The sequence below is a fragment of the Salarias fasciatus genome, chromosome 16, assembly GCF_902148845.1.
Source record: "Salarias fasciatus chromosome 16, fSalaFa1.1, whole genome shotgun sequence".
In the NCBI taxonomy this organism is placed as follows: Eukaryota; Metazoa; Chordata; class Actinopteri; order Blenniiformes; family Blenniidae; genus Salarias; species Salarias fasciatus.
Window position 1 is genome coordinate 1,805,704 of NC_043760.1, and position 25,245 is coordinate 1,830,948.

The 25,245-nt window shown below is 46.3% G+C and overlaps 1 protein-coding gene across 3 annotated transcripts; it reads left to right on the plus strand.

Moving 5' to 3' along the window:
• The first annotated feature begins 4,361 nt into the window (after positions 1 to 4,361).
• On the plus strand, positions 4,362 to 22,237 carry LOC115403820 (interleukin-1 receptor type 2). Of its 3 annotated transcripts, none has more exons than XM_030112830.1 (10): positions 4,362 to 4,464; positions 16,643 to 16,736; positions 17,315 to 17,612; positions 18,097 to 18,271; positions 19,946 to 20,105; positions 21,013 to 21,096; positions 21,177 to 21,242; positions 21,312 to 21,447; positions 21,601 to 21,746; positions 21,813 to 22,237. In XM_030112830.1, the coding sequence occupies exons 2-10, from the start codon at positions 16,652 to 16,654 to the stop codon at positions 21,959 to 21,961; spliced, it is 1,299 nt and encodes a 432-aa protein (XP_029968690.1). In that variant the 5' UTR covers positions 4,362 to 4,464; positions 16,643 to 16,651; the 3' UTR covers positions 21,962 to 22,237. The 3 variants fall into 3 exon arrangements, with proteins under 3 accessions (XP_029968690.1, XP_029968689.1, XP_029968688.1); XM_030112829.1 differs by lacking the exon at positions 4,362 to 4,464 and adding an exon at positions 8,146 to 8,255; XM_030112828.1 differs by lacking the exon at positions 4,362 to 4,464 and having other exon boundaries at positions 15,633 to 16,736.
• The last annotated feature ends 3,008 nt before the right edge of the window (positions 22,238 to 25,245 follow it).

Below are 25,245 nucleotides of genomic sequence, written 5' to 3' on the forward strand. Positions count from 1 at the left end.
AGATGGATGGATGGATGGAGGAAAAGATGGAGGAGGTGGAGGCGATGTGGAGCCCCAGACTGAAGACCTGGAGGTTCAGCTGAGCCGCAGCAGGCCTGAAGGTAAAACTACTGAGTTTTGACAGACTTTACCTGCAGTCACACCCAGCTCCACCCCTGCAGGTCAGCCTCCACCCCTGCAGGTCAGCCTCCACCCCTGCAGGTCAGCCAGGTCAGCCTCCACCCCTACAGGTCAGCCTCCACCCCTGCAGGTCAGCCTCCACCCCTACAGGTCAGCCTCCACCCCTGCAGGTCAGCCTCCACCCCTGCAGGTCAGCCAGGTCAGCCTCCACCCCTACAGGTCAGCCTCCACCCCTGCAGGTCAGCCTCCACCCCTGCAGGTCAGCCAGGTCAGCCTCCACCCCTGCAGGTCAGCCTCCACCCCTACAGGTCAGCCTCCACCCCTACAGGTCAGCCTCCACCCCTGCAGGTCAGCCTCCACCCCTGCAGGTCAGCCTCCACCCCTACAGGTCAGCCTCCACCCCTACAGGTCAGCCAGGTCAGCCTCCACCCCTACAGGTCAGCCTCCACCCCTACAGGTCAGCCTCCACCCCTGCAGGTCAGCCTCCACCCCTACAGGTCAGCCAGGTCAGCCTCCACCCCTGCAGGTCAGCCTCCACCCCTGCAGGTCAGCCTCCACCCCTGCAGGTCAGCCTCCACCCCTACAGGTCAGCCTCCACCCCTGCAGGTCAGCCTCCACCCCTGCAGGTCAGCCTCCACCCCTGCAGGTCAGCCTCCACCCCTACAGGTCAGCCAGATCAGCCTCCACCCCTACAGATCAGCCTCCACCCCTACAGGTCAGCCTCCACCCCTGCAGGTCAGCCTCCACTTAATAAAACACTTAATACATTAAACTGACACTTCATTCTCACTTCAACAGCCATCCTGTTTACTGAGCATTTTGAACAAATTTCAAAATGAAAGTCGTGTTCCAGACAACTAGCCTCACCTTTAGAAGTTAGTTAATTGAATTGAAAGTCCTTTATTTGTTGCAGGGGGAAGTTACAGGGTTACAGCAGCTCAATGTATAGAAGAAAAGGGAAAATTACAAAACCCAACCATGCAGAGAAAAGTTAGATATTATTTGAATATAAATTTAGGATAGATATAATAAAATGTAATATTGGATATTAATATTACTGCTAAAAATACTTTAAGTAAATGAATGAATTCTTGATTAATTTCTCACCCCACAAAGAACCTTGGAATCATTGTTATTTTCATAAATCCTGTATCCAGTGTTTTAGCTCAATGACTCCCAGGTAATTAGACTTAAAAGTGGAGACAGAGCAATAATTTAATGCATTAATCTGTTTATTCTGACTCCCAGAGTCCGTATAAAGTGAAGACAGTGTGGATAAAACATATGAACCACGACATATGACTTAAAATTATATTATAGAAATAAAGAAGCACCTAAAATAAATAGACACAGGAGGAATCCGAACAGACTGCAGAATACCTGCAAAAAAGAAAAAAACTGTAAAATGTCAAACTGAAGCAGCTGAGAATAAATATAAAGATGAATGAACTATTTTAGAGACACTCAAGCCAGAATGCTGTAGCAAACTATTGGAGCAGAGCAGGAAAGGCGTTTGGAATGTTTTCTTCTGGAAAACGTTCTCCACAGAATTTTACTGATAAGAACTTTGATATGAATGCGTGATTCATAACTTCCAGTATTTTGTAAATGTTGGACCTTATCTGGCAGGAAAAGTCCAGAATCCTGGATCAGATGGATGGAATGAAACATTAATACCTACAAATCCAAACTCGATGTTTGAGAGCAGAGGAGGGAGAAATCACAGATATGATGAAAACAAGATGTCAACAGACTGATGGGACAAAAGGTGATGGAAACAGCTGTCCGGTCATTGATATGCATCTGCTACAATGCTAGATTCCTCACAGAAATGAACTCAACTCATTCCACTGGAACACCAGCTCAACACCTACAGCCTCGTTTCTTTACGCCCACAAAGTTTTTAATCATAGAAGGAGAGATTTATTGAACACAAGCTGCTGTCTGAAAACCAACATGGATCAGATCACAACGGTCCACATCGCTGGACTGATGGAGTTAAAGGAGAAATCAGCAGCCGCATGTCTAAAGAGCAGCTGGAGTCTTCATTGATGTAAGAGAGAAATAAAAAGGCACAATCCTTGATGAAACATCAGGTTCTGGTATCCTGTTCTTGGCTTCACACTAGATGAGACGTTTCTGAAGCAACAGATCAGTTTGTGAAAATGGAGTTTCGGTCTTTATGCTTGGACTTTGCTGGCGGCGTCCCCCAGGGGTCGGCATCGGGGCCAGAACTCTTAGGAACGTGTACAGAAATGCAGTGCATTTAAAATATTGAGGCGTTTTCTGTCCAGAGGAGAATCTAGAGCAGCTCAACCAGGAAAAACTCAGAACTGAACAAAATACAGTGGTTTGATTTAAATGAACCGTCGCTGAATGAGTGGAAAACAAGCTGCGGTTTGAGTCCTCAGGAAAGCAAACGGCTCTTATAGGTTACACATGGATATTTGAGTTTGTGTGTTTTTCTTTTCTCTCCTTTGTAGATTTGTGTTTGTGTTCTGGACAAGTCTGAAATGAATGAATTAAAACAATTGGAGCACTAATTTGCATCTGATGTCTTCAAGGGCCGACTGGATCAGAGAACACCAGGAGAAAAGGGAACCAGAGCGAAGCATCATGGGATACTCTTATATCTGCCTGGAAACGTGAGTCCTGAGAACCTTCAGACAGCCGTTCAGTGAGGAACCGATTCAGAGCCAGACTGACGACTAAAGGCAGGACTGTGTTTTATTGTCCTGCTTGGTTGCGTTGACACACCCAGCCTTGAGGTGTTGCTCTGCAGTGTTTGCGATTGTGGCTCCGCTGGTAGAGTGGTCATATCCAAAGAACGTTATCGGTTCGATTCCCCATCGCAGCCTGTCCATAAGGTATCCTTGAGACGGGTTGAGAGCCTGGCCTGGCAGACGCCTCCACTGCTGTGTGAATGGGTGAACGTGAAATGCAGTGTGAAGCGCTTTGGGCTCTGCTGCAGTCGTGTAACAGCGCTATACAAGTGTTTCCATTTAGCACCGACTGTTCATTTCTGCATGTCATATGTTAAAGTGATTTCACATTTTACTGTGCACGTTTACTGTTTATTCGTGTTTTGTTGGACCAGCAAGAAATGAATTCTGAGCTGTGGCATGACTGATAAAGGCAGAACTTTATTTTATTGCTCTCATGCTTATCTTTGTTGATAGAATAGACTTTGATGCACCCAGCCTTGAGGTGCAGATGTTTTTCTGCTGTCACTTTTCAAGTTTTGCATTGCCATTGATCGTTTCTGCAGCTGTGTTATCTCCTGACAGTTGGGACTTTATTGTATTCTAAACATGTGATTTTGTTAATGCACCCAGCCTTGAGGTGCAGCTATGTTTCTGCTGTTGCTCTGCAGAGATTGCATACTATTAATTTGTGTACGTCATGGTACAATGTGCAAGTGATTGCATACATGATTGTGCATACTTCATCTGAGCGGTGTTGGACCAGCAAGAAGTCACACCAAAATGCTGCATGACTCCAAAAGGTAGGACATTACTTTATTCTTCTCATGCTTGGTTTTATTATTGCACCCAGCCTTTTTCTGCTGTTACTCTTTGTTTGTAAACTATTCATTTCTGCATGTCATAGCACGATGTGCAGAGGATTTTATGCATGAGTGTGCACAGTTTGGGTGAACCGTGCAGCATTGGACCAGTAAGGAATGAATTCTGAGCTGTTGTAGGACTATAAAAAACAGCACATTGTAACTTCAGTCTTCTCATGCTTGTTGTTGATGCACCCAGCCTTGAGGTGCAGGGGTCTTTGTGCTGTTTCTCTTCAATGTTTGTGCATATGATGGAACAATGTGCAGATGATTTCATGAGTGTGCACATTATGGGTTATCTGTGTGGCATTGGCCTAGCAGCAGAGTAACTCACAGCTCCATTCTTTACTCTAAAAGTTGGGACTTTATTGTGTTGGTTTTGTTTGTGCACCCAGCCTTGAGGTGCAGCTGTGTTTCTGCTGTTACCCTACAGAGCTTGCATACAATTCGTTGTCTATGTCATAGTAAAATATGCCAGTGATTCCGTACATCACTGTGCATACTTTATCGGAGTGGTGCTGGACCTGCAAGAAACTCAGAACCGCTGCGTGACTGTGAAAGGTAGCACCTCATTTCATTCTTCTCATGTGTGGTTTTGTTAATGCATCCAGCCTTGAGGTGCAGCTATGTCTCTGTTGCTTTGCTCCATGATGGTGACAATGCTATTGCTAGTGCATGCAGTAGTACAGTGTACAAGGGATTTGATGCACACTTTGAGTTAGCTGTGCAGCGTTGGACCTGCACGAGAACAACTTGGCGTTGCTGTATGACGACTAAAGGTAGGACTTTATTTTATCCTTCTCCTACTTGGTTGTGTTACTGCAGCCAGACTTGAGGTGCTCTGCTGTCACTTTTCAGTTTTTGCATGCTGTTATTTGCATGTAATGGTGCACTGTGTAAGTGATTTCATTCAGTAGTGAGCGAACTGTGGGTTGACTGTGTGGCACTAGAGGGGAAACTTTTGTCTGTTTTGCTCTTTGTCCCACTTATTGTGGAGCATCAGCATAACCTCTGATTAACTGTGGGTCGTCCATTCTTTAGATCATATGATCAGACTTGGGAAGTACTTGTGATGAAGCTGGAGTGGTTGTCACAATTTACCAGTATGACAAGTTGTTGTTACAAGAATATAAATGTGGGTCAGCAATTGTTATCAGCACTTTTTTTTTTTTTGTTTTGTTTGTAAGTTTGGCTTGCGTGTGTGTGCCCAGCTCTTCCTTTATTGCGTTGGTGTTTGCATTGCATTGGTATTTCTCGTGGCTGCTGATGCATGTTTATGTTCCTTTTCTTGGATTTCACAATCTTCATCTCTGTACTCTGTCTGCATACATGCCTGATACAGTACTGCATGCAGTGATTTAATGCGAGTTTCTGATATGCTGTCATAGCATGCCGTACCTGCGAGCACAGAACTTCCGTCCTTTCAGAGTGTCACTTTTGAAATACACTCAAGAATGGGCAACTTTGAGGATCCCTAACTCCCCCTGTGGCCTGGGAATTCGCATCCTGCCTGCGTCCTCATTTCATTTCGATTTGCAGGGCAGTCTGGCGACCAAGAGGAGAATTTGTCCCTAAGTCTGGGACCCAATCCCAGGACGGGGAGGGACAGTTAGACCAGTGTTTCTCACAGTGTGTGGCGTGCCCCCCAGGGGTGGTGCGAGTCACTGGGGGAAAGGAGGGGGGAACGACGGGGTGAACTCACTGGATGCGGAAGCGCCGAGCGCAGAGTTTCTGATGCCCTCCCATGTTAACCTATCTGACTGCCCGCACACAACGTGCAGGGGGGCGCCGCGGCTCGCGCTCTGCTTCGTTCACGCGAGCGCCGAGAGCGCCATTTGTTAAGCTGGATCAAGCAGATCGGACCAAACAGGAAGTCGGAAACAGAAAAGGCAAGAGAATCCGGTCAGTTTTCAAAATGAAAAAAATTAAATGACGATTAGTTGCGGTGTTGATCGTCCGCCTATAAACTCATTGATAATGTTCTTGCAAAGTGAGTGCACATTTTATTACTGTTTCTAGTTGTGAAAATGCACAGTAAAGGGAATATTCAGGATTTTGATATGTCAATGAAGTTAAACTATTTTGTCACAATTTTGTTGGGGTGGGGGGAATGACATTTTTTCTTCCTCCAAAGGGGGAATGACAGAAAAAGTTTGAGAACCACTGAATTAGACGATGACGCGCACTACTGCACGCACACACACACACAAACATGTCTGTCGAGTGTGCATAAACGCGGGGTCCACTTCCCTCATGTTTACTTTACACAAACGGCAATAATCGTCCGGCGCCACGGCGAAAGAAGTAAACACAGCAATGCTTCTTCCTCTTCCTGGTTTTGCTGTCGCTCTGCAGTTACGTCAGCGGCTAGAACCGACACGATTGGCTCTGGGTTTCAGCAGCCCCAGACTGACAGACATGCGCAGCGCCCAATCAACAGCTGCGAAACATTTTAAACTGCTCCTCCCCTCCGAGAAAGTGAACAAGTGGTTCCCAGCCTGAATCTCACTTGTGATTCAGGCGGCGTTAGCCAGCCTACTCCCCCTGAGCCAAATTACCACCAAGCACATCTACAACCAACCATAACAGACATGATATCAGTTGTTGAATCAGATTGTCAGTCTAATTTGAGTCAAAATGCATTTGACACATTGAGAATCCCTTTAATGAGGCCCTCTGCCGACCATGGTTATGTGATGATGAGTTTCAGAGAAATTTGATTTTGACTTTCATTCTTTTACTTCATCCTTGAGCCAGTCTGTTCACAAATCTTCTCAAGAACTACTCATTCAATATTTACAAATGGTGCATTCATGCCTATGACAAGATTACAGATTAACTTCAGTTTCTTATCTTATCTGTTGATCAGGGTGTACAATATGCGCTGCACTGCGCCATCTCCCAGAAGTCCCTGGTTTAATTCAGCTTTTACCTTCATAACAGAAAGCAGCCTTGGCCATTTAATGGATGGATTTGTGACTCACTCTCTATATGCTGATGACACTGTAATTTACACATCTGATGGAGATGATTCTCTGCAATTTTAGGTTTGCTCTGTTCAGAACTGGTCCTTACCATTAATTGGGGGAAAAAAAGAGAAAACATAATTTTGAGTAGGTTACCAGTTTGGCTATGAGGACTTTTCTGCCCGAACACTCAAACGATGGCTCAATTCATGAACATGTGACTTCCTTCAAAAGTTTTTTTGAGTTGATCCTTTTCTTTTTGACAAAACACTTTGATTGATATCAACAAGTTAATTCCCGACTTTGTTAGTGTGTTTCAGAACCTGCTTTGGTTCTCAGACAAAAAAAGAATTCTGACTTTCAGTGAACTTTGCTGATATTATAAATGCTTGTGATCCTCGCCTTCAGCCTCACAGCAATGCTGCACTAGTCTGTTTGGAGTTACTTATAAATGTCACCATTTCTTCTTGTTTGAATGGACTCAGATTCTATTTTAAATGTCCAGTTTAATGTCCTCTCACATCTTACTCCTTTACTCATGTGATTGGTGATACATTCGCCACAGCTTTTCAAGGACTCATTGACCACTATTAAAACTCCAAGCTTCCTCTTTTCAGTTACTTACAGTAAACCCTCTGAGGGGGACACCCTGACATCCAAGGGGTAGTGTTCCCTGGAGACAGGAGTCCCCTGTGGTTGGTGACCACTCGGAGTGCTGGTGTCTTATAGCAAAACATAGAATGTGGAACAACTCTTGGAAGCTTGAAGGTGTAAAGCAATTGTGATTAACAGTGAAGAAATCCAGGCCTTTGTTCAGGCATTTTGCTACCAAAACCAAAGGTGTTGAGTCTAGCTAATCCGATTCCGCCGTTAGGGTGACCGCTTGGTGACGTTGGTGTGGCGCGCCTCAGTGGAAGTGGATTATAAATTCTAAATGGCGGACACTGGGAAGGCAGACTTAACCGCATCCCAGCCGTCTTCCTGTCTGTTCTGTCTCTTCTCGGCTGCCCTCGCCACAGCGTTGACTGGAGCTTCTTCTTAGTGCTGGTTACTAATCAGCTGTTAACTGTATGCTTTGACTCACATAACGTTTGTTGTAGGGTTAGGAAATTTGAGGAATGGTAAATGGAAATGTCCGTGATTTCAGAACAAAGTCCATTAAACTAAAGTTTAGCTTTATCTTCAATATTTATTGATTCAAGGACTTTCCCCAAGGTGTCCTACAGATACTAGCCATGGTCCTGGTAGTGCTAGTACCTTGTTATTTTTCTTAATAGTGTGTGTTTCTGCTAAAGCAAACAGAGGTGCCTGCCATTAGTGCACATGTCAGGTGATCGTGGAGAGCCACAGGAAATCCACCAGCAAAACACCAAAGAGCTGCAATAGTGTGTGTGTTTGTGTGAATGCGTTGTACACTGCCTTACATTGGGAAACCTGAGAAATTTCCGTCTCAGAGGGGGGTGGGAACATTAAAGACATCAGAGCCCCCTCCCTACACACACACACACACACACACACACGCGCACCACATACTCTCAGCTGGAGCTAATAGCGGGAGTCCATGCTGCCTGCCATCGCCATCACACTGAGGGGATCGCTGCACTGTGAGTATGAGTGTGTGTGTGTGTGTGTGTGTGTGTGTGTTTGTTTGGAATCAGCCTGTCGGTGGGGACAGAGTGAGATTTTCTTACATAATCCTGCTTGCAGACATGGAATGTTTATATATATATTTATATATATATGTGTATGTGTATATATATGTATATGTTATGCTGGTAAGATTATTCTGTAATGTGTTGATTTTAGGCTGTTTCTGTCGGTGTGTTAGAAAACACTCTGTTCAGGCTTACACATTGTTCAGTAGTTCTACTCAAGACTGTCAAAAAGCAGAAATATCGGTACCGAATGTTGAAGTAGACAATTGAAATAAAGAATAGCTGAACTAACCCACAGTTTCGTTTTTGGTGTTCCTGGATGGATCTTAGTGCTGCTTTTTCACAGTCAACCAACAGACTTCAAGTCTGAGCCTTTCTGTGTCAGCAGGTAATCATCAATCTGAGCAAATGAAAGTCACTTGTGGGGTTCCTCAGGGCTCCATCCTTGGGCCTCTTATTTATTTTGTTATAACTTTTCTTTAGTTTCTCACTATGAATAATGAACTTCAAGCATTCGGATCCCACCTGTTTTGGACATTACAGCAGAAACTACTGACCAGTAAGGCCTCAAAGAGGAACCGTGCCGAAACATGTGGAACTTCTGCATATTGTGCACTGTGAAGGATCCTGCACTGAGTAAAGCCACGTTTGACATCGCTGGTTTATTTATTGTAAAATGTTTTATTTTTTATTTTTTTTTGCACCAAAACAGCGATACCAAAGCCGGTCTATAGAATTGGAATCAGAATCATTTATTAATGGCCACAGAACAAAGCTGGTGGAATTTGTTTCCGGTACAGCACTTAATGCTCACGTCTCACAGGGTCGGTTCCAGTGTCGACAAACAGAACATTACATTCAATAGACATAAATGATGATTCAGCCGTTTACATCAAGGCAATGACTGGTTTAAAGTCCGTATAGCTGGTGGGGAAAAAACTGTTTTTAAATCTGACTGATTTAGTTGTCAGAGACCTGCAGCGCCTCCCAGAGGGCATGAGTGTGAAGAGGTGATGAGCAGGGTGTGTGTGGTCTGAGGTGGTCTTCCTTGCTCGCTGTGCGGTGCGTCTTGGGTACCGTGTGTCTCTGGATGGGAGAGTGTGGCCAGTGGTTTTGGAGGATTTGTTGATTATGCGTTGGAGTTTTGTGTGTGAGTGACGGTCCAGATTTCCATGCCAGACTGTTACAGAAGAGGTGAGAATACTTTCAATGATGGCTGTGTAAAACTGAATGAGGATGTTGTGTCTGACTTTGAATTTCTTGAGTTGTCTAAGGAAAAATAGTCTTTTATTGGCTTTTTTGTAAATTTCGTCTGAGTGCTGCTTACATTTGAGTGAGTTATTGATGTGTGTCCCAAGGAATTTAAATGAATGTGTAATGTCGATAATGTCAGAGCTGATGGAGATGGTGCTTTGAGAGTAGGTGAGCGTGAAAAATCAATGATCAGTTCTGTTTTTGATGCGTTGAGCTGAAGGTCGTTAGTTTGGCAGAAGTGACTGCTTGGGTGACCTGCTGCGTGTTTTTCATTATTGTCAGTGACAAGTCCAATTATTGTGGTGTCATCTGCATATTTGAGGATGGATACTGAGCTGTGTGAGGATGTGAGTGTGTCTGTGTAGAGTGAGAATAACCGGGGCTATAGAGCTTTTAATGGCATCTGGTGATACGGGCGGGGGGCAGGCGGAGCCGGTGTTGTGCGCACCGGTGCGAGTTAGCATGGATGTCAGCACGTCGTCAGAGCAGCCTTCTGTGAGCCACGATAGGAAACATCGAACTAGCGGATTTAATCCAAAATGGTTCGTGTTTGTTACGGCCGGCTCAAAGCCGCAACAAAACGAGGGAGACAGAGACTGGGTAACGTGCGTAAAAGGAATATTTAATAAAATAAAGTACACAACAGATCCAGTGCCCAAACACAAAGGTGCATGGTGGACGCCGTCAGGAGGTCAGGAGCCCGCAGCCGACGAGCGGGAGCAGGACACCGCAGGAGGAGGCCATCAGGAGGTCCGAAGCCCACGGTCAACAAGCAGGCGCAGGACCCTGCAGGAGGACGTCACCGAGTGGAGGAGCCAGGCAGCGACGACGACCCACAAACAACGACCACCAGACAATGACCACCCCGAGCACATGCACGGTCTGGCTTTTATACTGCTCCATGGAGCAATCACCGTAATCTGGAGCACCTGTGCAGAGGGGAGAGGCAGGAGCAGCAGCAGAGCACAACAGACCACTCCCTGTGACCTCCCAACGACCCTGGGTCGTAACACCCCCCCCCTACAAAAAAGGGACCCGAGTAGGGGCCCTAACTAACCCAATCCCAAGAACCTAAAAAAAACCAGTGGAAAAAAAACATACTAAACAATTCTTGGGTTGCCTAGTAGGACTCCAGAGTGTTCACCAACCCACCTATTCACATACATGGGACCTGGACAATGCATCAGCGATGACATTGTCCCGGCCTTTGATGTGTCTGATTTCCAACGTGTAGGATTGGAGGAAAAGGGCCCATCGCATCAACCGCTGGTTCGGTGACTGCAGGTTGCTGAGGAAGGTGAGTGGGTTGTGGTCCGAATACACGACCACCGGACCACCCCCCACATAGACGTCGAAATGGTGCAGGGCCCACACGAGTGCCAGTGTCTCCTTCTCGATGACCGAATAGTTCAACTGGTGACGGTTGAACTTCCTAGAAAAGAAGCACACTGGCCGGTTACGCCCTGCGTCATCTGCCTGCAGCAACACTGCTCCAGCCCCGACCAGGCTAGCATCAACCTCCAACTTAAACCCCCTGTCCCACTGAGGGGCTGCCAAAACAGGGGCATTGGAAAGTAGGCCCTTTACCCGCTCGAAAGCTCTCTGAGCCATAGGAGACCACACATACTTGGCATTAGCTTTCAGCAGGTCCGTCAGGGGTGCCACAACAGTTGAAAAGTTTGAACAAAAGCAGCGATAGTATCCCACCATCCCGAGGAACCGCATCAGATCTTTCTTTGTTTTGGGTTGTGGGAACTTATCTATCGCCTCAACCTTTGCCCTCACTGGCCGAACCGCACCCTGACCAACAACACGACCCAGATAAACAACAGTGGCCTTAGCAAACTCACACTTTGCTAGATTCACCGTTAGCTGAGCTTCTGCCAACCGGACAAAAACAGCCCGCACACGAGACATGTGCTCTTCCCAAGTATCCGAGTACACGACCAAGTCATCAATGTAAACGGCGCAGCCGGCTAGGCCACCAACAACTCGATTCATCAAGCGCTGGAAAGTCGCCGGAGCATTCCGCAACCCAAAAGGCATGACATTGTACGCGTACAATCCACTTGGCGTAATAAACGGCGATATCTCCTTTGCCCGCGCTGTAAGCGGTACCTGCCAATAACCTTTCAATAAGTCCAGCCTGGTCACATAGCTCGCCCCCCCCACCTGGTCTACACAGTCCTCCATCCGAGGAAGAGGGAAGGAGTCAGGCCTGGACACTGCATTGACCTTTCTGAAGTCAGTGCAGAAACGTGGACTGCCATCAGGCTTTGGCACCAAAATACATGGCGAGGCCCAGCTAGAGCCCGACGGCTCTGCGATTTTATTTTTCACCATATAACCCACCTCAGCTTCGAGCTGCCTCCGCTTCTCAGGGTGTACCCTGTAGAACCTCTGCTTAATTGGTGGCGAATCACCGACGTCAATGTCGTGCTCAATCAAGGTGGTACACGAAGGAGTGTCACCAAAAAGACACAGGAACTCTCTAATCAAGCCAGTAACCTGAGTGCGTTTACGCGGATGCAAATAAGCTAAAGAAGTGTCCAGCTGTTTCAACACTTCACTGTTCCTCAATCGCCCAGACACCACAGCCTCATCCGGCTCAGGCGGATCTTCGACCCCCAGCTCTGCCACCACCGGAGCCGAAGCCACACACTGAGGACGAGCTTCTGACGGATTTTCCCCCCATTGCAGCCCGGTGTCTGGAGAGAAGAAAGGTTTCAACAAGTTGACATGACAAAGCCGAGTTTTAGCTCTACGCTCTGGAGTAGAGATCACATAGTCCATATACGGTGGTGGAAAAGTGCCAAAATGATTCACTGTCAACGGTGGAACTGCGGCGCTTCTGTTTAATGAAGCGGAAAGAAAAACCTGCTTCATCAGTCTGGGGGATTCATTCATACACGTTCTTCTTCTACGTGCTTCACACTGCACTGCACGTCTCTGCTGGACTGAAGGAGGTACTGCTGGACTGATGCACTGCCGTGAACTCCATATAAACAACAAATACTTAAAGAACATAATGGCAGCAACAAGTGTTACCGTAGCAACTGGCGATATGTAAATCTGTCAAACAGTCAATGATTTACTGCAGTACTACAGTTAGCTGACCCTAAATTTAGCGGATGGCTGCAAGACCGAGTACGGTGAGCATGTTTTGTGCTATATTAAAATATTAACTATATTAACTGTAAAAAAATGTATAATTTTTCAATAATTCTTGTTCTGTTTTTCATTCAAAAAGTGGACGAGGTCACACAGTCCAGCAGAGACCTCTTCACTTCCTGTTTTTACACCTTGATCATGTTTGCACTTTATTTTTGTTAATTTATTTTACCTTTAAATGTGAACAGCAATGGCTTGTTTTAAAGCGATACTTCAACATTTTGGCAAATTGGCCCATCTAGGGCAATTCGGAGGTCATTTAGAACAGCCTACTTACTTTTTTTTTGAGGGCGATCTGTTGTTTATTCAGCGGTGGGTCTGAGGAGAGCTTCACGGCGGACATAATGGAAGTGGACGGTACAGTTGCTTCCCTTGTCAAACTCATCAAATACACAATCCAACAACCCCAAAACACTTTGGTGGACACGTTATAATCCGCACATTCACTACGCTGTGAAACACCAACAAATATTGTAGCGTTACGACATTGAAGCAAATACTGGGAACTACTTTTTCTTTTGAGATCACTACGCCCAGACGCCATGTTTAGTAAGTAGTTCCGTCTTAGCAATCTTCGCAAAAAACGCTCGATCTCGTAATTTTGCATTAATATTTCACAGCGTAGTGAATGTGCGGATTATAACGTGTCCACCAAAGTGTGTTTTGGGGTTGTTGGATTGTGTATTTGATGAGTTTGACGAGGGAAGCAACTGTACCGTCCACTTCCATTATGTCCGCCGTGAAGCTCTCCTCAGACCCACCGCCGAATAAACAACAGATCGCCCTCACAAAACAAGTAAGTAGGCTGTTCTAAATGACCTCCGAATTGCCCGAGATGGGCCAATTTGCCAAAATGTTGAAGTATCGCTTTAAGATTGACTAGGATTCAACTTAAGACAATTTCTATTTATTTTAATTGTATTTTTTGTTAAAACTTTTTTTTAAGATTGTGCCTTTTTGTAAGACTCTGCATTTAAGTAATGTTCCATAAATGTTGACAATAACACAAAATAGTCATAATTTCAAAATTTCTGTCAACTTGACTTTTTTTTTTTTATTTTTTTTTTTTTTAAACATAAACGCGGTGGGCTTCTCTAGCAGTCCACCCACCAGGCTTAGCAAGTTTTCTGGGGGAAACCCTGCCCGTGCATCTTGATGTATGCAGACCACTGCACTGGAAGCAACATGTAAGCTTGTACTTGGTTACCGTTGCCTGAAAGCTTCAGATATGGACATGATCACCCTGAATATACTGTATATTGGTGAGGAATGAGCGATTAGCAGCAGAAAATGACGTGCACATTTTATTATTCTAAATGGTTATGATTCTGTGTAACTGTTTACACATGAAGCCGTTCACACCCCGAGTGGAGCAGCTCACAGAGCTTCAACCTTCTCTGCTCTGGCTGCCTGAGTGTCGGATCCACTTCAGAATCTGACTTCTGCTCTATGAAGCTTTGAATGGTGTCAGGCCTGAACACATGTCAGATTTACTGGTAGAATATGAAACATGGAGACCTCGGAGGTCCTCAGGAGGTTTACTGAGTGTCTTCAGAGTCAGAAGAAACGAGGTGGAGCAGTTTTTAGTTCCTCTGCTCCTCACCTGTGGAACAAACTTCCTGTTGAATTTTAAATCATACTTTACGTTATCTGGTCAGGCTTTCCATTGAATACTTATCACTTATTAAATAAGTGAAGTAAGTCTTACCTCATTCTTTTTTATCTTTCTTTCATTGTTGTGTTAAGATCTTTAATCACTTCTAGTGGGGTTTTTTTAATTGCCTTGTTTTGGTGTGTTTCCTTTATATCCTAATGAAGAAGTGAATTGCCTTGTATCTGAATACAAGAGAATTACATTTCGACTCAGGAGTTTTAGATTTTATTTACGTTATGGCAGTAGTTAGTCAAACTCCAACACGTTAGACTGATTTTACATAAAAGTAGATTAGCAGCTAACATTAATTACAAACATCAATCCAACTCACGTCACAAAAGCCCACACACTTCAGTTATGATCAACAGAAGTCATTTCCTTGAATTTGAACCTTGTTTCTGAGTAAAATAACTTGACTTGTTGGACAATGACTAATATGTATCTGACAGGATGTCCTGTCCATATCCACAGATTCATTCTAATACTTTCGACAGACCATAATTTAATGAAATCCTGCAAACGTCACACACATCAGAATGAGACTTCACGTAAACAGGAGTGATCAAATGAGGGTTTAGCATTCTGGTCCATGTGATCTGCTGGAACCTGGGACTTCTGTCTCGATAATGTTTGACTGAAGCACTGAGCTCAGAAAAGCAGTGGGGTTCCATGTGCTGGTGGAGGAATTTAGCCAATATATCTGTGCTACACAGCAGCTTTGGGGGGAAAAAGGCCAAGAGGTGAGGTACGACATGGAAATAATCTCATGATTAAGTCAGCAGATGAAAGTCGTGGGGGGCCAGTTAGTAAACGACTCTCCATGACAGACAGCTGGGATTCCACCCTCCTTTCCAAACATGTTCAGACACACTGCCTGTAGAAAGTGGGGAAGCCTCAGCTTGAACCACGTGTCAGGCTTCCCGCTCGGTGCCGTGACTCATGGGAAACGCGTTCATTTACAGCCGTGAAACACCTCCAGCTTTTTCTGAATGGATGCTGACTCACCGAAACACGAGAGGCATCGGGTCTCTTAGGAAAAGATTGATCACCGCTGCTGCGTGCCGCTGAGAAAGTGTGCAAACCAGGAAGAGGAAGTGAAATTTCGGTTGTTCCCAGGGAAGTGTGTGTGTGTGTGTGTGTGTGTGTGTGTGTGTGTGTGTGTGTGTGTGTGTGTGTGTGTGTGTGTGTGTGTGTGTGTGTGTGTGTGTGTGTGTGTGTGTGTGTGTGTGTGTGTGTGTGTGTGTGTGTGTGTGTGTGTGTGTGTGTGTGTGTGTGTGTGTGTGTGTGTTCAATTCAACCAGACATAACCACTTTAACATATACAACACTGTGCTGTAGGCTTGTGTAAAATTTAAAAAATAAATACATTTCCTGAAATTGATGAATTTGACATTATTTTCATACCATTTTTAGTAAGATTTTTAATGTATTAGACAGTAAATTCTGACAATGACTTCAGTTTTTATTTTTAGTGCCTTTGTTTTGTCTCTCACTGCCTAAAGTTTTTACGACGTTGATGTATCTCGGGCAGGTATTTATTGGGACATACATGATCAAATTCAGATTCTGTAACAGGAATCTGATTTTAATATTTATAATGAATCATATTTTCTATTTTACTGTGTTCTACTAAAATATTTTATCAAACCTGTACCTTCTATTTTCAAAATATTAAAATAAACTCCGTAAGATTTTTATACATATTTTATTTGTTATCGGTTTAAATGACATACAGTCAACCTTACTGTCCCTTCTGCTGTTCTAGTAATTTATCTTGCTTGTAATATTTTTCTTTCAGTGTTTTTATAGTTATATTTCAGTTTATTTTCGTGAGAACCTTTAAATATTGTCTGTAAACTGTGGAGGGCTTTGAGTTGTGCCGACTCCTATAAAATACTCTATAAATACACTGCGTTGCTTCAGTGGCGATTGTGTGTGAGCGGTGCGTAAATAGTGTGTGACCCCTGATGTCAGTGACCTCTGGCCACACACACCGTGACTCATGTGTTTCCAAACCCTGAAAGGTTAGCTGTGTCTGAGTGAGGGGGCGTGATGAAACTGGAGTATTATGAAAACTCTGACGAAGTTCTACACACTTCAGAAGAGTTTAAATGGAAGCAGACGTCCTCGGCGCTCTGAGCCGCCCTCACCTGGGATCGAGGTTCACGCCCCGCATGTCCTGATCAGACCGAGGCAGCTGAAGCTCCGGGCCGCGTCCGAACCGAAGTCTGGATCTCACAGCAGACTCTTTCTGCAGAGCGCCGCCATGAGCTGCTGGGTTCTCCTGTTGGTCCTGGGCTCCATCGGAGGAGCAAGTGGAAGACCGCCGTTGCCTGCTCTGCCTGTCAAAGGTCAGCATTATCATTCATATTGGCAGAGAGAAATTTAAACTGCTGTAGGTTTATTCCCTTTTGTGTGTTATTCATGTTACTGTAGATAGATGAATTCAACGAGTAATTTAAAAGAATATTTTTTTTTAGTTGGGATAGACCCATATGGATTTTTTAGGACCGGTGCTGATAGCAGTTTTTTCCCGTCACCCTGAGCCGATGGCCGATTATGGACTGCTGGTTTTCTTGAGGTGATATTTGGGGCTGATGCTGCTTCAACAAATGACACAACAGGAAAAATTACAGTCTCAAGCTTAAAATAAGAAATATTTATTGAACAGTAAAACATAACAGCTTGGTTCAACTTTACTCGACATACTTTGAAAGTGTTTGGTGCTTTTAAGCCTGCCTGTGCGCTGCAGGGCCCTCTGGCAGCACAGAGCTGCCCGTGGATGCCTGTCTGTAAATCATGCCAGAGAAAAAAATCAGCGAATCCGCGTATCGACCGATACAAGTGACAAAACTCAAACATCGGCCCGATGCCTCGGCCGGCCCAGATGTCGGTGTGTGGTGAACGTTGGCTGCGGTTGCTCCGGCAGACGGCTGCTACCTGGTGACCCCGGAGGTGGAGGTCTTCAGGGTGGAGGGGGAGGCCGTCATCCTCCACTTCCCCTTCTTCGCCCGAGCTCTGGAGGTCCGCAGCATCGCCCCCCCGGCTGCAGGGTTCCTCATCAGGAGGGAGAACCGGACGGAGGAGCCGAGCCCCCAGGACGGGCCGGGCCCCCGGGACCCGGATCAGGTCCAGCAGGACCCGGATCGAGTCCAGCAGCACAGGCACCAGCTGTGGCTCCTCCCGGCTCGGGTCTCGGACTCGGGGGAGTACACCTGCACCTACAGGTAGGACCAAAGCTCACCCGGATCAGACATCGTAGTCAGGTTTCCACACGGTGACAGCTGCCTGTCAGATTCCACACGGGGTCAAAGGTCAGTAGTGCCACCTCTGTACAGTAGAGCCACTTCAGTCCAGTTTGTCTTCAGTGTTTCAGTGTTTTAAGTTTCTGATCAGAAAGCTGCAGTTTATTCATGTTTTGTTTGAGGTTAGTTTCATGTTGTTTCTCTCTCTTGAGATTTAGTGTTGAGTATACAGCTTCCTTTTTTATTAACGTATTCTATCAGGTGTCAGTTTTCATTAGTTGGGCCTGTTTTTTTTGTCATTTTTGTCTTTCTGGCAGAATCTGCATGATGATTGCCTCGTCCAGTTTCATTTTACTGAACTCTGACGTTCAGTTTGTTCCCTGAACACTGCTGCAGCAGCGACTTCAAACCTTCGGTCTAAAGCCAGTTAATCCGGTGTAAGAATGAGTTTCATGTTTTCCTGCAGAAATGAGACCTTCTGCGTCCGAGGCAGCGTCACGCTGCACATGTTGGCGTCTCCGTCGGTGGACGTGGAGCTGCTGTCCTACCCGGTGTCCGCCGCTCCCGGAGACCCTCTGAGACTCAGCTGTCCGTCTCTGGGCGTCTTCAACCGGACGGACCGGCCCGTGCAGTGGTTCAAGGTGAGCCGCCGTCTCGCCTGTTCCCTTCCAGGACTACATCAGACTTTCTCCTAAGAATACCCAAAAAAACCCCATTCAATCAGGGCTGTCAAACCTGAGGTCTGGGGGCCGAAACTGGGCCACAGGACGACCAAACCAGTGAGAAAGGTGAAACGGTTTCAAAGAAAACACGAGTTTTTAACTGGAACTCATCATTTAGACTCAAGGTGAGAAATCAGTGACGCTGCCGTGGAAGCGAGCTCGCTAACTAGCGTTAGCTTTAATGCCGTGCTGTCAAGGGGAGCTTGACGTAACAGTCAGAAGTTTTATTCACCATGAAGTTTCATAAAGAATGTCTTTTAAGACCATACAGATTAAAAAGCTGGTGTTACAGCAAAGAGAAACTTAAGGATTACAAGTGAAGGTTGTTCTGTTGCCGTTTTCGGCCCAGAAAGCTCCAGATGGAATCTCTTCAACGCTCCTGAATTACAGAGACGTTAAACACATCAATGAGTCTGAACTGGACCCGTTTGCAAGGCAACGTTTTCACGTGGAAACAGGAACCTTGGTTGCGTTGGCTGTCCGGTTCCACCACGGCGCCGCTCGGAGCCCTGAAAACACAACTTGACAGTGGCTGTCAAGGTGCAACGTTTTTGAAAAAACTCCGTCACCATGGAAACGACACTTTCTGGAAACGCTCAGTTGCATCGAGACGGGGAAAGTGACTGGTTCAGTGTTTATCCTAAACTTCCAACAGCCTTGTGGCACTCTGTGAAACATTTTGCTCGGTCAGGTATTTTAAGTGAAAATTGTTTAACAGGCAGAACACTGAACTTCATGAAGTAAAATAGGTCCCACTTAAAGAGCAGCTTTAATGCCAAAATGAAACTGCATGCATGACAAAGTGCAGCAGTTTTCTCAGGGATGTTGATATCGGACAGCAGAAAAGATTTTCCTTCAGTTTTGTCCCCAATTCACAGCAAGATAAATGCAAAAACACTGAATGCATAAAGAAATGAAGTGTATTAAAGCTCAGTTGCTTTATTAAATCCTTACAGCTCGATGTGCAGCTTTCCCTGAGCCACGTCCAGTAGTGATGAAATGCTTCATTTGTGTCCCTGATTTGGACAGCGGGCCTTGAGTTTGACACACATGCTGAGTGTTTTCTAAACGTTGCCATGGAGACGCCAAACCTTTCTGAAACGCAAAGACACCATCCATGTTTTCACTTTAAATGTTGCCTCAGATTGACAAACTTTCTTAAACTATTACTGTCGACGGTTTTGATTTCAAGACTTCAGTGAGCGTCCGCAGAAGCTGCTGGACCGCAGCGGAGACACGAGGATTCATCGTCTCACGCAGAATCAGCACTCAGATTCACTGAACAGACTGAACAGTCAGTTTTTTCCTCTCATTGTGGATTTATGCTTTCATTATTAAATATGGAGGAAAAGCTTAATAGCAAAAAATTCCTAAAAACTGAATGAACAACTGAATCTTCGACTGAACCGGGCTGACGTCTGTTCCAGTGGCTGAAGGTGAGTTTCTGTGAAGCTGCACTGGATCTTCAGGTCTTTGGAGACTTCAGGAATCAGACCGGGGTCTGCTCGCTCAGTGCTGCAGTGTTCAGGGGCTAACGGGGAATCGAACCCTCCACCCCGTCCCCGGCTAACGCGGCCCGTCTCCTCCTGGCAGGACTCCAACGGCACGGCGCTGGGCGGCGCGGCGGACGGAGACAGGCTGCTGATCCCCGCCGTCCGGACGGCGCACGCCGGCGTCTACACCTGCAGGCTGCGGGTGACCGTGAGCCAGCGGCAGTTCACCGTCAGCAGGGTCATCCTGCTGCACGTGGAGGGTAACACACACACACACACACACACACACACACACACACACACACACACACCCCAGCTGTGGGGCAGTGGCGAGCACGCCTCCATCACAGCTCAGAAACAAGGGGTTGAGTCCATGCCGGAGTTAACCTAGTCTTATTCCGCTCAGTCTCAGAGTCTCTGTTAAACGGAATTGTGTTGTGCTGACACGGTGTGTAGTGGTTCGTCCTCACGTCTCACGTCGTGAAACTCCGGTTCGATCCCAGCTTCCAGTCCTTCCAGAGAGCTGCAAGCTGAACTGCCTCTCAGGATCTTTTGGACTTTGGGTTCTCTAACAGGGACAACAGGAGCAGCATGGTGTGCAGTGGTTAGACCTTGCATCTCACATCTTTAAAAACCTGGTTTGATTCCATGTTCAGACAGTTGCAGGCAAAAACCAGCTGCAGCAGAAGGTCCAGTACACTCAGTACACTCAGTACACTCAGGAAGGGTTTTTCATTATAACTGAAGCTGAAATCTTATGTTAGCTCGGAGTGGCATGGTGTGCAGTGGTTAGCACTGCGTGCTCACAGTGAGGATATCATGGTTTGATTCTGTGTTGGGGGCCAGAGAGGGACGGTCACGGTGAGCTTACCGAAGTTCAGTCCACTGCTGTTCAAACATCTACAATTATAAAAGCACACACTCCGTCTTATGGTCGTTGTTTCCCTGAAGGATTAGTAGTCCTAATCCATCATGCTCACTGTATTGAAGCTGGATTATACTTTAGCCTGCTGCGCCCTCTAGTGGCCAAACAGGTGTAACGCCTTCTGAACTCACCGTGTGACTCGGTCCAAGTCCAGATGCAGAAACTAAAACTCCCTCCTGGATTATTGCAGTTTAATAAAACAGCCGAAGCGTCGTCATTAATCAGCTGTTTGCTTCAAACAGGATCAGACCCGGAGACCGCCGCCACCCCTCCCACAGACCCCCCTGCCACCGCGGACCCCGGACCTCCCAGCAGCAGCGTTCACAGTCAGTTCTGCTCGTCTGTTCATTTAAAGCGGTTTTTCAACATTCCTGTTGAGAATGGACTCTTCTCTGTTTTGTCTCAGCGCCGGTCCTGCAGCCGCCGCTGATCCTGTCTCCGCTGAACGGCTCGGTCTGGGAGAGTCCGCACGGTGAGCGGTCCGACCGCCGAACCCCGAGCCGCGCGTTTCCCCTCTAAACCGGGTCTGTGGTGCCTTCAGGTTCCGGACTGGAGATGTCCTGCGTGGTGCTGACGGACTGCCGGCTGGCCGACTCCACACAGGTCACATGGCTGGTGAACGGCCAATCGCTGGAGACTTCCTACCTGGACAGGAAGGCTCTGCAGGGATGGAGGAGGTCAGAGGTCACCAAGAAAACCCTCGAAACCCAAAACCCACCAGAACCCTCTGGAAGCACAGGACTGGCAGAGAGGAGATACTCACTTTATCTGTGTGTGTGTGTGTGTGTGTGTGTGTGTGTGTGTGTGTGTGTGTGTGTGTGTGTGTTCAGGGTCTCGGTCCGGCCTGACGGCTGCCGGCTGGAGCTGCGGCTGATGGTGTCTCAGATCTCGGAGGAGGACCAGGACGTGGAGGTGGCCTGCGTGGCCCACAGCGCCGCCGGCAGGCGGGAGGTGGTCACGCGCCTGCGCCTGGAGGGTGAGTCGGGTTCTTCGTCTCGCCAGACGTTTGAATCGAAGTTCTCACGCCCGCCGCTGTTTGCAGACTCCACCTTCACCTGGGCGGTGGTCGGTGCGGCGGCCGCCTGCTGCTTCCTCGCCGTGGTCTCCGTCTTCCTCTTCGTCCTCTTCAGACCGGAGAGGAAGAAGAGGAGGTCGGACTACATCCTGGCTCGGCAGAGCAGCAGCTTCTGAGGAGCGCCGCTCTGGGAGCGCCTCGGTCCTCGGACGGACCCGGAGGTGGAGGCTGCAGCCACCGTCGTCTCACACTGGAGAAGCAGAGACACACTGTCCAACCTGGACATCTGTCCGTCACGCTTTTGTACAGAAACACTGTAGTTTTCATTTCATTGTGTGATTTTGAGGTTTTTTTATTCACTGAGGAGCTGAACTGGATTTTATTATGAAGAAGGAAAAGCTTAAACTTTGACACTTGAATTCCCAGATGATTTATAATGGAAATAAAAATCCTTGTTTTCAAAACTGTGCTGCTGGTGTTTTACTCAGTGTGTTCAGAGTTTATTATATACAAATACAGAGAAACGATGCAATATCTAAAACCATTTCACAAAATATTCACCTCCATGAATCAAAATAAGTCAATCTGTAAAAAGTTGCCCAAAAAAAAAAAGAAAACCTCCAATGTGAGTTGATGAGTTTCAGCAAATACAGAGTTAATGAATTTAAACGATGTCTTCTAATGAAGTGCTTCAAAATATTAAAGATACTGCATATATCTCCATCTTGGTTATTTAACTCTAAGTTGAGATTTTTCCTCCCTACCCAGAGAACCCAGAGTTCATCAGCAGTGATGAGATGAGTGATGCTGCTAAATGAACACCAATGGAAACGCTTTAATGAGCCAGACGGATAAAGGAGGAGGAAGGAGGCAGAAACACGTCTGATTTCTTCCAGTGCGTTCTCAAGAGAACTGAGCTTTCCTTGATTTTCCAGACATATGATCCCAGATGGACGAAATTCTGTTGTCGTATATTTCTTCTGCAGAATTGTTGGACTTTAAGACTCATAACCAGGAAGCCCTAAAAACATTTGTTTCCTCCTCTTTGCCCAGATCAGCAGTGTTTAGTGCCTTCATCTCGGACATGTACATTTCTGAAAGATGCGTTTCAGGACAGATTCTGCTCAAAATATTGTTTTATGACAGTTTTTATTCTACAGACATGATTTATTTTTTTATTTCTTCGTTTCGCTGTGAACGCTGTGCTCTGCTGCCGCGGCCCGCAGACGGAGGACAGGAAGTTTACTTCTGTTTCTTTTTGGTTTTGCAAATCTGTGGTTTAGAGTCATGGTGCTCGTAAATGGACTGTCTTGTTCCTTGGAAGACGAGTCACTGGAGACTTGATGGTCTGCATGTGTGTTTAGATCGGTGATTGGTGGAATACGATGTGCAGCTCCCTCTGTGGGTTTTATAGGCAGAAAGAACAGACGGCCCCTCGCTGTGACTCCTCGTGATAGAGAAGAAAGACGCTCCACAGCTTCAGGTTTGCAGACCTGCAGCCTCAGGGAGAACATGCAAACCTCCCACAGGCAGGAAGTGGTTTGGAATCAACCCGGGGTCTGGCTGTGATGTGACGATGAGAAAAACATGAATACATTAAAAATCAGGGTCATTGCAGTGATAGATTTAACGTCTGCCTCTGCAGCCACTTTGAGCTGAAGCAGTTCCTCTGGTCAGCCACAAGGGGGCGCAGCAGGACCTCGATATGAACCAGAGCCTGAAGCCGGACTCATATCAGCACTGAGGAATCCGGTCAGAGTGGAAGAGTTCAGTATCACAGCTCAGCGCTGGAGGCTGTGCTGCCATGGGGGTTAGATTGTTCTGGAAGTTCTCACTGTGTGACGGATGGAAACAGTGTGTGAACCTAAAAAAATAAATAAATAAAAAAGTAAAACCAGGATCCTCCCCTCGATTGCTCAACATGTTGACACATCCAGCAGCTTTCAAAAGATCCCTGAACAGGAAGTTGCACCATGTGCCGAAGTCAGAAGAGGAAGTCACAGGAAGACGCACTTGTTTGAGATGTTTTTACAGGAGTTCTGCCTCCGTGTGTGTGTGTGTGTGTGTGTGTATCAGAATTGGCTGCTTCCATGTTTCCCGTGTCAGATTTGGAGCATCAGTCACTTTTTCCAGAACTCTGAATGTTTCCCATTCTGAGATGTTTGGATCAGATGTGTGTCTTTATAGTTCAGATTTATTTTTTCCAGCACATAAAATGCACAAAATAGCTTTCAAATTAAGAGCTTGATAATAGTGAAAGAATATGAGTTGAGGACGAGTGTGCCTTGCTCAGGGGTTATTTGCAGCGTGAGGTTTCAGTGATGGTTGTTGGTTGCAGTTTTCTGTCGCGGTCAGATGGTCTCCACCGGCGGGTCGTCGGAACAAATCCATCAGTCTGACGTCTGAGAGAAAGATGCTGCTGAGAGCTCAGGTTGTCTGAACATGTATGAAAAGCCACATTGAAAAGTGAGTCTGGAGCCCGACTCGACACACCACCCTGTGGCAGAAGCTGGTATTGCAGGTTGGAGCCTGTTGGTGAAACCTGCTGAGTTTCGGTAGAATAAGCTGAGATGCCTGAACTGTTGGTTTTTCTTATTCTGCTTTTTAAATGAAGTTATATTGAAATAATTTGACATTTTCTAACACATTGAGTAGAACGACCTGCAGGCGAGACACCAGGCAACACAGCTGGAGGTCAGCAGCTCAGAGCTGCAGAAGAAAGACGAGGAATATCTCAAGTAAAATCTGTCTGATAAATTCAAAACTTTGTCTTTTTCTGGCTTTTAATATCTGTGCTGGAAGGTTCTTTGTAAAGTTTCTCACTGAAGTGTAATCTTGACATTTCTGATCACTTGATTTCCTGCAGCTTCTCAGTCAAACTGAACAAAACAGACTCTGTGGTTGACATGTTTGTTTCCCAGTGGGGCTGAGAAAAGAACGAAGCTCAGCTTCTCAGACCGACTGGCTGCGATCAGCGAGAGCTTTTCTCTTTCGAGACGTGACATTTAGTCAGGACTGTCCTGGGATTCCTGGACACACACCAAGAAATACCAAGAATTACAGCAAGAGCCAGAGTCTGAAGAGTCTGCGCCTGCTGAGTTTCTGACAGAAAGATGTTTTCGCGTGTCTCTGCCTGTAGAGAAGCTAGAGCTAAAGAGCTAAAGCTAACTCTTAGAGAAGCTAACGCATGTTGATGATGTATTTGTTTTGAAGCGCTGATTGGCTGAAGTACGTTGTCAGTCAAAGGACTAACCGACGCCCCCCCCCCCCCGACGGAGTTTGTATTGGCTTGTCCCCAGACCCCCCAGCTACTAAATCCAAATGTGGCTGAGGAGTGGGCGGGGCTGGTTCATGAGGCTACAGATAAAGCACACCTGACTATCGTCTGTCTAACTGAGCTGATGCTTCGTCTGTTGACCCCGTTCTTCAGTGTCGAAATGAAAACACAGGGAGCCCAGGC

Bases quoted from the DNA above. Each gene is read 5' to 3' on its own strand.
- LOC115403820 (XM_030112828.1), top strand. From the start codon at position 16,454: ATGAAAACTCTGACGAAGTTCTACACACTTCAGAAGAGTTTAAATGGA. The intron at 21,243-21,311 runs GTGAGCGGTCCG...TGGTGCCTTCAG, and splicing joins GGTCTGGGAGAGTCCGCACG to GTTCCGGACTGGAGATGTCC. The intron at 21,448-21,600 runs GTCAGAGGTCAC...GTGTGTGTTCAG, and splicing joins GCTCTGCAGGGATGGAGGAG to GGTCTCGGTCCGGCCTGACG.